Source organism: Rana temporaria, chromosome 7, assembly GCF_905171775.1.
Source record: "Rana temporaria chromosome 7, aRanTem1.1, whole genome shotgun sequence".
Lineage (NCBI taxonomy): Eukaryota > Metazoa > Chordata > Amphibia > Anura > Ranidae > Rana > Rana temporaria.
The window spans coordinates 145,343,859-145,358,151 of NC_053495.1; the positions used below are offsets into that span (position 1 = coordinate 145,343,859).

At 43.2% G+C, this 14,293-nt stretch overlaps 1 protein-coding gene across 1 annotated transcript in view; it reads left to right on the forward strand.

Moving 5' to 3' along the window:
• The first annotated feature begins 1,781 nt into the window (after nt 1–1,781).
• The window catches only part of LOC120945719, a 630,725-nt gene continuing 618,213 nt past the window's right edge, over nt 1,782–14,293 (forward strand). The window contains exon 1 of the mRNA XM_040360081.1: nt 1,782–2,148. Coding sequence (XP_040216015.1) covers nt 2,082–2,148 — 67 coding nt within the window. The 5' untranslated portion in view covers nt 1,782–2,081. The remainder of the gene's footprint in view (nt 2,149–14,293) is intronic.

Consider the following 14,293-nt stretch of genomic DNA (forward strand, 5'->3'; position numbering starts at 1 on the left):
CCTCCGGGCACCCGTGTAGGCGTCAGGGGCGATCGGGGGCGCGCCCCTATTGGCTGCTCAGCGAGATGACGTAAATCTACGTGATCTCGCCCAGCAGAGCCGACCTGCCGCCGTAATATACGGCGGCTGGTCAGCGAGCAGTAAAAATTTAAGTTAGTAACCTTTTATGGACCGCCCTATGCAGATATACTGCGGCAGAGTGGCCCTCCTGGGTGAAATCACATGTACATGATTTCTAGTTCCAGGTCTAGGGCACACATGCGCGGTCCAGTGCCTCGCTCCCGCAGTATCCAATTACAGCGGGAGCCAATCAGCAGGTCCGGTGTAGCTGATGTTCGCCGGTGCCCCGCGATCGATCCAGAGAGAGCATTTCTCCCAACATTTTGAGATGGGAATGAGGGACACCTACTAACAAACATATGTAGGCAAAGGACACCACCCTGCCACACCCCCTTAAAGGAGAATTAACCAAAAAAAGGTTAATTAAACCCACAAGGACTTTTTTTTTACCAATACTATTCCTTTATATAGGTTTTTTTTTAAATGTACAAATGCAGCAATTTAGAATTTGGATGGAAAAATTTAGCACTGGGAAACACCTTTTAAAAGATAAAAATTGCATTTTATATACGGTTATACAGATCAAACCAAAATGAGGGACAAATGAGGGGGGAAGAGGGACAGAGGGACATTGCTCCAAATCGGGACAGTCCCTCAAAATCAGGGACAGTTGGGAGCTATGAGAGATGCAGAATGGCGGCCTGCCTATGTAAACAAGGGGGGGGGTGGAGATCTTGTGTTTCTGTTAAGCAGGAATATGGGTCTTCGTCTTCCCCCAGTCAAAGCACCTTCCCATAGTTAATAAGCACTCCCAGGGAACACATTTAACCCTTTGATGTTAACCCCTGCCCTGCCATTAGTACAGTGACAGTGCAGGTGTCCAATTTGTCTGCCGCAATATCGCAGTTCCACTATAAGGCGCTGATCGCCGCTATTACTAGTAAAAACAAAAGTAAACATTTTAGAAAAATATCCTATAGTTTTTACAAAAAAAATATGTAGCAGAAAACATATTGGCCTAAATTGATGAAGAAATTTGATTTTTTAATTTTATTGGATTTGTTTTATATCAGAAAAGTAAAAATATAGTTTTTTTTTTTTCAAAACTGGCAGTCATTTTTTTGTTTATACCGCAACAAATAAAAACCGCAGAGGTGATCAAATAGCACCAAAATAAATCTCTACATGACGTCACGCGGCTCCGGCGAATCACAGCAATGGAGTCCGTGTCCCGGAAGGAAGATAAGACAGACGATGCCTGCTCTGGGGACATCGCTGGATTCTTTTGCAGGTAAGTGGCACATAATGGGCTAGTATGCGTTACATAATAGCCCATTATGCTTTTCATGTGCAGGCTGCAGCAGCGAGCTAAAGAGGAAGTAAAACCCATCAGGGTTTACTTCCTCTTTAAAATAATGTGGTGCCGTATTGGAAAAAATGGCCTGGTCATGAAGGGGGGAGGGGTAAAACTTTGAGGCCTACGTTTTTATTTAGTAAAGTAACTTGTTTTGGGAGGACATATGAGGTGTACAATCCTATGAATGTAATAATAAAAGCATTCTACAGTATGTTGCACAAGAAATGTTTTCGGAAAACAATTTAAACAGATTTTTTATTTTTTTCAGTACATGACTAAGCTTTTCCCTCATCACGCGTAAAGCAAACGCAGCAGCATTGGACCTGTCAATGGAGGAAACTGTTTACACAAAATGCCTTTTGCTTTCGGTTTCCTTTCAGCTGTAGGAAGCCCATCCCTCTGATTAGACTGAGTGGACAGAACTATTCTACTTCCTACATAAACAAAGAACAGCTGATGAGGATTCAAGAGGGGCCTTATGTATGTGCATGGAAGGAAACACTGGTGGATTTTATTTTAAAGAAAAGGGAACAGAAGACATTTTAATTGGAATACAATCAATTCTCTACAGCTTGAATGACAACATAAAAGGAAATATTTGGTGTGGTTTAAAGAAAGTTTCCGTAGAAAAGTATTTCACAGCTGACGGGTTTTAAAAGGGGAAATGGACATTGATTTTGTCTCTGTCAGTGTAAACCGTTATTCTGACACAACTGCCATTGTTTTCACAGGTAAATGTTTTTTTGTTTATTGACCTATGGTATAAGAATAGTTAGTATTTTATGCATTATTTTGTGTTTGTGCTGTGTAGCTTTAGAAACCAATCACACTGCTGTTTTAATGCATGATGCAACAACACATGCAAGCAAAGTGTATTGCAGTGCAATTTATTTTAAATTGCGTTCAAAGCAAGTATCCTATATTGTCTAAGTATTGGGACACCTGCCTTTTACACGCACATGGACTTTAATGTAAGGTAAGGTGACCAGATTTGTAAAATGAAATCCGGGGACATACCGTATTTGCCAGCGTATAAGACGACCCCCTAATTTTCCAGGTAAAATGTTGGTTTTGGGATATACGCCCTGTATAAGATTACCCCCTCACTGTGCCATCTATACATGCCTCAATGTGCCATCTATACATGCCTCACTGTGCCATTCAATTCTCTGCCTCGACGATCTCCCTACCTTCTCCTGTTTGCAGAGATGTCAGACGGCGGCCATCCATTATTCAAAAGCCGCACCTCCTCCTCAGGCTGTAACGTGATAGGCGGGACAGTAATTTTCCCAGCAGAGCCTCTGTTCAGTGTTCCGCCTATCACGGCTGTCCTCTCGTCCGAGGATGAGAAGGCACTTGTGATAGGCTGAACACTAAACAGAGGCTCTGCTGGGAAAATGAGTGTTCCGCCTATCACGGAACAGTCAGAGGAGGAGGCGCGCTTTTTTAATAATGGATGGCCAACGTCTGACACAGGTACCCGGCGTATAAGATGACCCCTGACTTTTGGGGCGTGATTTTAGATGCAAAAAGTCGTCTTGTACGCCGGAAAATACGGTATTTTCCCCGGCCCCAGCTACTACTGGTGGGGAGCGGAGGAAGATTACTCCTCCAGAGAAGGCAAGGAGATAAGCAGGCAGGCGGCTGGTCGGGACTTTAGCCAAGGCAGAATAACATGCTGAATGGGCATGCACCCAAACTGAAGAACTATTCCCTCCGCTCTGACCAGCACATGATTATCAGAAGGGAGCAAAGATAATGGAAAAAAATACACCCCCCCCCCTTAAGCTAGTTGGTGCAGTGGAACGGGGTGTGTAATTCAGATTTTTTTTTTTTTTATTCTGCACGGTCTTTGAAATTGCCCCAGCCCCTGTTCAAATCCCAATTCCGAGACAAAACCGGGGACAGACTTGGTCGGGGGACAGTGTCCTCAATCCAGGGACTGTCCACGGAAACCAGGGATGTCTGGTCACCCTAATGTAGGGTGACCAGACATCCCTGGTTTCCGGGGACAGTCCCCGGATTGAGGACATTGTCCCTGGACCAAGTCTGTCCCCTGATTGGATTTGAACAGGGGCTGGGGCAATTTCAAAGACAGTCGGTGCAGATTTAGAAAAAAATAAATATCTGAATAACACACTGCCGCTGCTCCTTCTTCTTCTTCTTCTTTTTTTTTTTTTTTTTTTCTTTGTGCCCCTTTCTGATAATTAGGGGTGCAACGGATCGCTGTGTTCGGATCGGCACACCACGCGATCTGCGCATTGCAACCATAGGAAAGGCTTCTGCCTAGCTCTGGAGCGGAGGCCATCTTGGTACACCCGGTGTGGACATTACAGTGGGGGAGATGCGGATACTACAGTGGGGACTATATATGGTGCTGATCCGATCCATGACTGATCTGAGGAAACAGTTTTTTGATCCGTTGCACCCCTACGTGATGATCATGTGCTGGTCGGAAAGAAGGGAATATTTCTTCAGTTTCGGATGCATGCCCATTCAGCTTCGCTTGCATGTTCTTCTGCCTTGGCTCAAGTCCTGGCCAGCCTCCTGCCTGCTTATCATCTTGCCTTCTCTGGCGGAGTGATTTTTCCTCTGCTCCCCACCTAGTAGTAGCCTTGACAGGCTGTGAGGCGGGCAGGGGCAGTGATGGGTAGAGAGTCTCTGATCGCTGATTACTAGTAAAAAATAAAAAATAAATGCTTTAATGGCATCCCAGTTTTAGTCCACAGGGTTCAATATTGAGTTGACCCAGCCTTTGCAGCTTTAACCACTTTAGCCCCGGGCCTGTTTTTCAGAGTCGGTGTTTACGAGACAAAACCATTTTTTTTTGCTAGAAAATTACTTAAAACCCCCAAACATTATATATATATATATATATTTTTTTCTAACACCCTAGAGAATAAAATGGCAGTCATTGCAATACTTTTTGTCACACCGTATTTGCGCAGCGGTCTTACAAGCGCACTTTTTTTGGGAAAAAAAATAAGACAACAATAAATTTGGCCCAATTTTTTTATATATTGTGAAAGATAATGTTACACCGAGTAAAATGATACCCAACATGTCACGCTTAAAAATTGCGCCCGCTCGTGGCATGGCGTCAAACTTTTACCCTTAAAAATCTTGATAGGCGACGTTAAAAAAATTCTACAGGTTGCATTTTTTGAGTTACAGAGTAGGCCTAGGGCTAAAATTATTGCTCTCACTCTAACGATCGCGGAGATACCTCACTTGTGTGGTTTGAATACCGTTTTCATATGTCGGCGCTACTCGTGTATACGTTCGCTTCTATGCGCGAGCTCGTCTGGACGGGACGCTTTAAACAATTTTTTTTTTGCTTTTCGCATTTATTTTTATTTATTTTAAAAATTTTAACACTGGGGGGAAAAAAAATAAATAAAAAATTATCACTTTTATTCCTATTACAAGGAATGTAAACATCCCTTGTAATAGAAAAAAGCATGACAGGGCCTCTTAAATATGAGATCTGGGGTCAAAAAGACCTCAGATCTCATATTTGGGCTTAAATGCAAAAAAAATAATAATTGGGAAATGTCATTTTTTCAAATGACAAAAAAAAAAAATGTTTCTTTAAGACGTTGGGCGGGACTGACGTTTTGACGTCACTTCCGCCCAGCAGAGCTCTGGGGACGGGCGAAGGAGATTTTTCCTTCAGTCTCGTCCCCGCATAGCTGCCGGATGGTCGCGATCTCCTCCGCCGCTACCGACGGCTACGGTAAGCGGCGGAGAGCGGCGCAAGGGGGGGGGCCCTCTCCCGCCACAGATAACGGCGATCTCGCGGCGAATCCGCTGCGGAAACCGCCATTATTGTTAACACGGCCGCCCACAGAAGAGATGAATATCTCGATTGTGGCAGCAGCTGCTGCCGTTACCGAGATATTCATCTCTAAAGTGAGGACGTATAACGACGGTGGGCGGTCGGCAAGTAGTTAACAGCTCCAACTCTCCTCCACAAGGTTTAGGACTGTGTCTAAAGCCTCATACACCCGATCGGACTTCAAGCTAACTTTTCCGTGGATTTTTGTTTGAAGGGCATTAGCCGTGAACTTGGTATGCATATACACGGCAGGACTTTTTCAGCCAACAAACATGAACGTAGTGAAGTAATTGACGTACTACATGTGTTTTCTGCTCTTTAGTGCCACCCTTAGGGCAACTTCTGCTATTGCTGGTTGATCTTTTGCATTGGTTCTGAGCATGTGTGTTTGTACTTTGGACTTCTGTACACAGAAGTACGCAGAGCGAACATTTGTCCGATGGAGTGTACACACGGTCGGATTTTCTGAAAAACCTGGTCATTTTGAAGTTTGAAAGTCTGATCATATGTATGGGCCTTATGGGAATGTTTGCCCATTCTTCCAGAAGTGCATTTTGTGAGGTTAGGCACTGATGTTGGACAAGAAGGCCTGGCTTGCAGTCTTTGCTCTAATTCATCCCAAAGGTGTTCTATGGGGTTGAGGTCAGGACTCTGTGCAGGCCAGTCATATTCCTCCGCCTCAAACTCGCTCATCCATATCTTTATGGATCTTGCTTTTTGGAGGGGGGTTATTGCGTGGGGCTATGTTTGAGGGTTTCGGCTCGGCCCCTTAGTTCCAGTGACAGGAACTCTTAAGGCGTCAGCATACCAAGACATTTTGGATAATTTTATGCTCCCAACTTTGTGGGAACAGTTTTGGGATGGCGCCTTCCTGTGTGCACCCCCCCCCCCCCCCAATACTTACCTGATGTCTATATCGATCCAGTGTTGTTGCACGAGAGACTCGGCTTCCCAAGACTCCCCTCCTTATTGGCTGAGACAGCAGTGCAGAGCTTTCATGTCTGAATGGATACAGAGAGCTGTGGCTTGGCTTGGGTGCCCCTATAGCAAGCTGCTTGCAGTAGGGCCACTCAACAGGAGGGAGGGGGCCAGGAGCACAGAAGATGAGGATCTGGGCTGCTTTGTTCAAAACCATTACACAAGTATAACTTTTTGTTTAGGTTTTTTTTTTTTTTTTATGAAAAGAAAACACAAGACTTTAGTATTGGTTTAATACCTGCATTGGTAGCCTATTTATAATAAGGTGCCTTCTTCTAACACAGAACAGTCTGATTTGGGCCCTTTTTTTTATTTGTTTAACCACTTGCCAACCAGCCACCATAATTATACTGTGAGAGGTCGGCACAATCCCTTTAAGCGGCGTATGCACTGCACTGTGGGGTTGCCAGTGCTTGTGGGCAGCAGGCACGAGAGGCAGAACAGTGGGGGGTGTGTGTGTTTGTAAACAAATCCCTGTTCTGTGAGTTCCTACTAGCTAGTAACCACAATCTGCCATTTCATCCAGTCACTCCCAGTCCCCTTTAGTTAGAACACACATAGGTAACACCTTTAACTCCTTCCCTGCCAGTGACACTTTACACAGTAATCGGTGCATTTATATTTTTTATAGCACTGATTGCTGAATAATTGGCGATATGTCCATCGCAGATCGCCGCCATAACTAGTAAAAAAAAAAAAAGTAAAAAAAATGCATTACATCTTTCCCCTATTTTGTAAATGCTATAACTTTTGCACAAACCATTCAATATACAGTAAAACCTTGGTTTGAGGGCGCTTTGGAAGACGAGCAACTTTTTGTAAAAAAAAAATTGGACTTCATATAAGAGTAATGTCATGTCACAACTGAGTATAAGATAGAAGAGCTGCGCCTCTAAGTGTAGCAATATGGTTACATTTAATGACTGACTGTACACACTCACATGCTTGATGATTAAAATGGGCACATCTAATTATGGAGGCATCCAGGGTAAAGCTGTCCACATAGACCAGGCATGTCCAAAGTCTGGCCCGTGGCCCGCGTTTCGGTTTTGAACGGCCCGCCTGGTTGCGTGTGTGTAATAAAAAAAAAAATATGTATGTATACACATTTTTTTTTTTTTTGTGGCCCCTGATGATCTCCCAGCGCCGGGGCAACAAAGATGTATATGCCTTGGAGAACAGGGAGGAGGCGGGACAAGTGCTGTACATATACGGGAGTATTTCCTGTTTACGGGCGGCCTCTGTAATAGGAAGTCCCTCTCCGGTGCTGCCATTGGACAACTGTTCTGTCCATCAAAGGAGTTGGGACTTTCTATTAAAGAGGCAGCCGTGTAAACAGGAGAATCTCCTGTATGTAATCTTTGGTGCTCGTGGGTAAAATCATGGCAATGGTGGGTGCTGCATTCATGGCAATGGTGGGTCTGCAGATGGGCACCTGTGAGGCTGCAGATGGGCACTGACCTTTATTTTGCGTCAGTTCTTTATTTAAATTGTATGTATTTTTTTCCTGAAACTTCGCTCTTAACCACTTAAGACCCGGACCAAAATGCAGCTAAAGGACCTTGCCCCTTTTTGCGATTCGGCACTGCGTCGCTTAAACTGACAATTGCTTGGTCGTGCGACCTGGCTCCCAAACATAATTGGCGTCTTTTTTTTTTTTTTTTTTTTTTTTTTCCCACAAATGGAGCTTTCTTTTGGTGGTATTTGATCACCTCTGCGGTTTTTATTTTTTGCGCTATAGACAAAAATAGAGCGACAATTTTGAAAAAAATGCAATATTTTTTACTTTTTTTGCTATAATAAATATCCCCCCCCAAAAAATATATATATATATATATATATATATATATATATATATATATATATATATATATATATATATATATATATATATATATATATATATATATATATATATATATACATATATATATATACATTTTTTTTTTTTTTTTTCTCAGTTTAGGCCGATACGTATTCTTCTACCTATTTTTGGTAACCGGGTGGCGATAAGCATTGCCCCTTCAGACAACCGTCTCGCCACTCCTGTCAAATCACACCCAGTAACGTGAAGTATAGGTTAAGATGGCTAGGGGATATAATTTTGTATCACGGCGATACACCTCACTTGGTCGGAAGCTGACAGCCATGGCGGTCAAACCATTCCATGTTCATGGGTATATGCAAGGATACTCAAAATAATAATCTGGATATTAGATCGGTCTCAGGTGAGTACAAGATCTCAATTATACAAAACAGTAATCAATAGTCTCAATAAATAAGATCTTGAAACTGAAAATCTGAAGAAGGGACAAAAAATGTATATCTCTAGTAGGTCACCATGACTGGTGTATCCTTCAAGATTTGTTGATGAAGGCGTTGATATCCCACTCAACGTTAAGGCCGAACGGCACGTAACATTTGAGTTGGTATATCCAATAGACTTCTAGTTTAGATACACCTCTAACATTGGGTTTACCCCTCCAATGTGGGATGAATTTGTCAATGATTTGAAAACTACCTGTAGTACCTTCCACCTTCTTGTTTATGGCATTCAAGATGGTGTCTAGGTACTGTGTGATTGGTCCGGCCCTTTTGAATGTTGGTAACATGTTCACCTACCCTTGTGGAAACGTACTGTTTTCCACAAGGGCAGGTGATGAGGTAGACAATGTACTTCGTAGCACAGGTAAAAAAAAAATGTTTCATTGGATATTCCAATGAAGTGATGGTGGATTTAAAACGTATTGTTTTTTTCCTGCCATTTACGTTATGTACGCAAACATTACATCTCCTGCAGGGATGAAATCCCTTGGACAGGGGAAAGAACGAGGGCTTAATTGGTGGGTCTGATACATTGGGTGCAATTTGGTTCTTAAGGGACATTGCTCCCCTATAAATCACCCCAGCCTCTGTTGGGAGGGAAGGAATTAGAACTTGATCACGCTTTAAAATTCTCCAATGTTTATTAATAATTTCTTTAATTTGTTTGTGCTGGGTTGAGAAAGTGGTGAAAAGTTTTTAAATCTCGATTCCTGAACCGTTTTGGGCCGTTCTGTTGTTAGTACAGTCCTGTCTATTGTGGTAATATTTGATTTCCCGGTCAATATCACAACCAAGATAACCCTTCTCCATAAATCTGTTTTTTAGTACCTGTGCCTGGACCTGAAAATTATGCAGGTTGGAGCAGTTCCTCCTAATCCGCAGCAATTGGCTGCGGGGTACAGAGTTCAACCAGGATGGGTGGTGGCAGCTGTCGACTGGAATGAAGCCATTCCGGTCGGTGGTCTTAAAATAGGTTTTGGTCATTAGCTGATTATCCTGGACCAGAATCTTAATCTAAGAAGTGTATATTGGAGTCGCTGGCCTCATATGAGAGAATGATACCGACCTGGTTATTATTCAGAGTCAACATAAACTCCTCCAGAGACTGTCGGTCACCTATCCATAGGAGGAGGATGTCGTCTATGTATCGACCCCAGAAGACAATCTCTGGTCGATTTAGAGCATAGACGACATCCTCCTTCAAATTGGCCGTGAAAATGTTGTCTAGACTGGGGGCGAATTTGGCCCCCATGGCTACCCCCTTCTGCTGAAGGTAGAACTCCCCATCGTACCAGAAGTAATTATGTGAGGTGGCGAACCTCAACAGGTCCATAATAAACCTCCTCTGTACTCTGGGGAGATCTGTAACCCTGCCAAGGAAAGACTCTATGGCCTGAAACCCCAGATCATGTGCTATACTCGTAAACAAGGAGGCAACATCTGCTGTGACTAGCAGGATGTCCTCGCTGTATTGCACTTCTTGTAACCTGGCAATTGTAAGCCGTGTATCCTTTAAATAGGAAGGTGTATCCTTTAACTATATAATGGAAGTCTATATACTTTCCTACACGGGAAGTAACAGAATTGATACCACTTATGATAGACATCACGGGAACGTGAGGAACCCTAGGTACAAGGTAACTCCGTTCCTTTTTATCGAAGATCCCCCTTTGAGTCCCTGCTTCAATAAGATCTATCAAAGATGCCTTGAAACCAGGGGTGGGGTTAGTTTGTAATTTGACATAAGTGTCAGTGTCCCCTAAAATCCTTGTCATCTCGCCATGGTAAGCAGATTTGTCCAATACGACAATTCCCCCCCCCCCCTTTATCCGCCGGGCGGATTACCAAATCCTTCCTTTCGCATAGAGATTTCAGACTGATCCTAATGTTAGGGTCAGAGTAGTTCCTTTTTTAAAGGGAGATCCTCAAGGTCTTTTAAGACCAGATCTCTAAAGACTCTTATGCTAGGGGCCATTGGACAGGAAGGGTTGAACAGGGAGGGGTTAGAAAGGCCTGTGTGTCTATTCTGAGAAGAAATCTCAGGGAGACTGGGCCTGGTGGGGTTAGTGATGAAGTACCTTTGGATGTTCAACTTTCGTACATACTTGTGAACGTCAAACGTGGAAAATGTATTAAGAGCTTTAGGTGGAACAAATTTAAGCCCTTATCCAAAACTGCTTTCTCCGCCTCGGTGAATTCCACTGCACTGAGATTGAAAATGCCAGCTGCTGCTACACCCTTCTTTTTCTTCCGGGCGCGTCGCCCCCCCCCCCCCCCTGTGGGAGGTTCCCTGGATGTACAGACCTGGGTTGGTTTTGGTTGTAATGATAGGGGGATCTATCATAGTGACTATCTTCTCCATATATCCATATTGTGGATTGTAAGGCCTCTGTGGATATTCATTTCTTGACATGGGAGGACCACCTCCTCCCCGTCTAGGTGTACCTTGAAAGTTTCTAGGAGGGTAATCACTGTAGCCCTTATTTCCATATGGTTATTGGTCTTAACCATATCTATCACGAGAACTTTCCCTTTGGTTATTCGGTCTGCCCCGAGGGCCCCTACCCCTATTATTAGGCGGCGGGCAACCTTGTTGAAAGTTAGGGGTTCTGGGTCCCCCCGTTCTATTGGTGTTACCCGCACCACGTATTGCAGGCAACTGGGTTGGGGCTGGTTGGAAAAGGAAAGCACTTTGGCCTCACCAGTTGAGGGTTGAGATACCTCCATTTGAGTGGATGAAGGATCTGAATTGACTCCACTATTCTCCTTAGTCTGCCAGCTAAAAACAGTGATTTTTGTAATGAGTCATGTCCCTTGCATACTTTTTTTGCTTCTTTCATTTCTGTCCTCGTTCCTCCTTCTCTAAGTGATTTTTCAGGTTAGTGGACAGCGTATTCTATTCTGTTGTGGATTTGGATGGACTATTTTTTTATTTTTTTTTTTATTTTTTTTATTTCTTTGATTTTATTTCTTTGATTTCCCTATCTAAAAAAAATCATTCTGGATTTTTTCCTCTGTTAGAAAGTTTAAAAGCGAAATTCCCTGTTCATTAAAAAACAAAAAACAAGATTCGAGATCGGGATCCTCCTGTTGGGGGTGTATATCCCATCTAAGTCCCCTCGGAACCATACGCTCCTTAACATATAATATTCTAGGAATGCTATGTCCCATTGTAAATGTAACTCTGAGGTCATCACATTCTTCAACCTAACGAACAAGCCTCCTATTTCTGAGTCTGTATTGAGAAGTGTGAAAACCCCCTCTGTGTTAAGTGATCGACTAGTGCGGTAATCGAACACATCCATAGTGAAACAAACAAAATGGCTGCAATATAGAAAATCCTAGTGTTCAAAAAATATATATAATAAATATATTGCGCTACTTTGTAATAAACAACCAAAAAGGCAAATTAGAAAAATGCGTCTCCAAAATCTCAAATGGTAGTATAAACCTAACTACAAAACTGTCTCGTATTTTGCCCCTATCAATCTCCATCAATTACTCTAGCACATTTGAAAACCAGAATCAACAATATTAATCGTATGAAAAAAATATTCCATACACTACAGAATACTAATCATGTATATAATAAAAAATGGGACCCTTGGTTTAAACATTCCAACATACGCACCCTCGTATGTCACTGGGAAAGCCCGGTCTTTCCCAGTGACGTACAAGGGTGCGTCAAAGGGGGCGGGGTCCCGTGACGGGTGGCCGCTTCCCCCATATAAGAAATGTCACAGCTCCAGCGCGTCATTCTGCTGGGCTGTGTCCAGCGGAGAGTGGAGCTCGCCTGCTGCGCTCTGGACGGATGGATCTGCTCATCGCTGGACCAGACCGCTGATCGCCCGTCCGTCGCTGGAGAGATCATCCGTCGCAGGATAGAAGACAATGTTGGAGCGGGGCCCGGGCCGAAAGTGGATACACATCGCTGGATTTTTTTTTATTTTTTTTTATTAAAGGATCACTAAAGGTATTTTTTTTTTTCTATAGCTAAATAGCTTCCTTTACCTCACTGCAGTACTGGTTTAATGTCCTTTATTGTTCGTTTTTGCTTTGAAGTAGCTGTAATTCTGCTGTGATCTCCACATTTCCTGCTTGTCTGGCTCCTTATAACCATGGTACTGGGAGCTTTTCACGGTGGTCTAAGCTGTCATTACGGTGTGTCTAAAACTCCTCAGAACCAATCAGATTCATTTTAAAAACAAAACACTGCCCTGGATTTGTTTGTTTTTGTTCTGTGGGTCTCTTTACTTCACAGAAACATGAAACCAGTTTAAAACCGAAAGTGAAACTAGAGGCACATTATATGATTGAATTTAACCTATTTTTTTATTCATTTTTAAAAGGAATCGGTTAACTTTTATGTCTCTATACCCTGTAAACAGTCATTTCAGCAAAAAAAAATGTTTCCTTTAGTGACCCTTTAATAAAGTTTTTTTTCTACGGTGTCTGTTTTTTTTTATTTTTTTTTAACTATTTGAACTTCCTTTGTGAAATGGTCGAGGTACAGTGTACCCCATTACCAATTCACATAGGGGGGGCAGGATCTGGGGGTCCCCTTTGTTAAAGGGGTCTTCCAGATTCTGATAAGCCCCCCGCCCGCAGACCCCCACAACCACTGGGCAAGGGTTGTGGGGACAAGGCCCTTGTCCCCATCAACATGGGGACATCCTCCCCATGTTGAGGGCATGTGGCCTGGTGTGGTTCAGGAGAGGGGGGGGCCACACTCTGTCCCCCCTCTTTTCTGTGGCCGGCCAGGTTAACGTGCTCGGATAAGGGTCTGGTGTGGATTTTTGGGGGAACTCCACGCCATTTTTTTAAATTTGGGGTGGAGTTCACCTTAAAATCCACACCAGACCTGAAGGGTCTGGTATGGATATCTGGGGAGAACCCACGTACGCCTTTTTTTTTTTTTTTTCTTTTAAATTGACGGAGGGGTTCCCCTTAATATCCATATCAGACCTGAAGGGCCTGTTAATGGAATTTGGGGGGACCCCCAGCTTTTTATTTTTTATGAATGAATCATCTCTGTAATTGCCAGAGCCGACAATTCATTAGAGCCGCAAAGCCGGTTTTAAATGCCTTTTTTTCCTTTCAGAAATTACACTTTGTGCAGGGACAGTTCTATGTACGGGAAACACGCTTTTTCACATGCTGACTTTACACCCCCCCTAGGTACGAAATTTAAAGTAATATTACACTTTTATTGTTTCACTTTTAGCATTATTAAATTCACTGCTCCTGAAAAAACGGCCGTTTTTTAAAACTTTTTTTTGCATTGATACATGTTTCCTGGGACAGGACCCAGGTCCCCAAACACTTTTTAGGACAATAAATTGCATATTGGCCTTTAAAATTAACACTTTAGATTTCTCCCATAGACTTTAACAGGGTGTTCCGCGGCTTTTCGAATTTGCCGCGAACACCCCTAATTGTTCGCCGAACAGGCAATGTTCGAGTCGAACTCGAACTCGAAGCTCATCCCTAGCGAGCAGGAGTGTCAGGACACTCTACTTTGCAGATAGAGAAAGGAGCTGTGTGTTGGGCGTCCTGACACTCCTGCTCGCCCCCTCCACACCAGGAAGAAAGCCTTGAATTACTGTGTGGAGTTACAGACAGAAGAACAGGAAGTGGGGATTTCTCAGAAGAAATAAAGACATTTTAAAAGCAAAATCGAAGGATGAAGTAAGTGAAGGAGGACTGCACAAAGGTAAAGGAAGCTATTTAGGGAT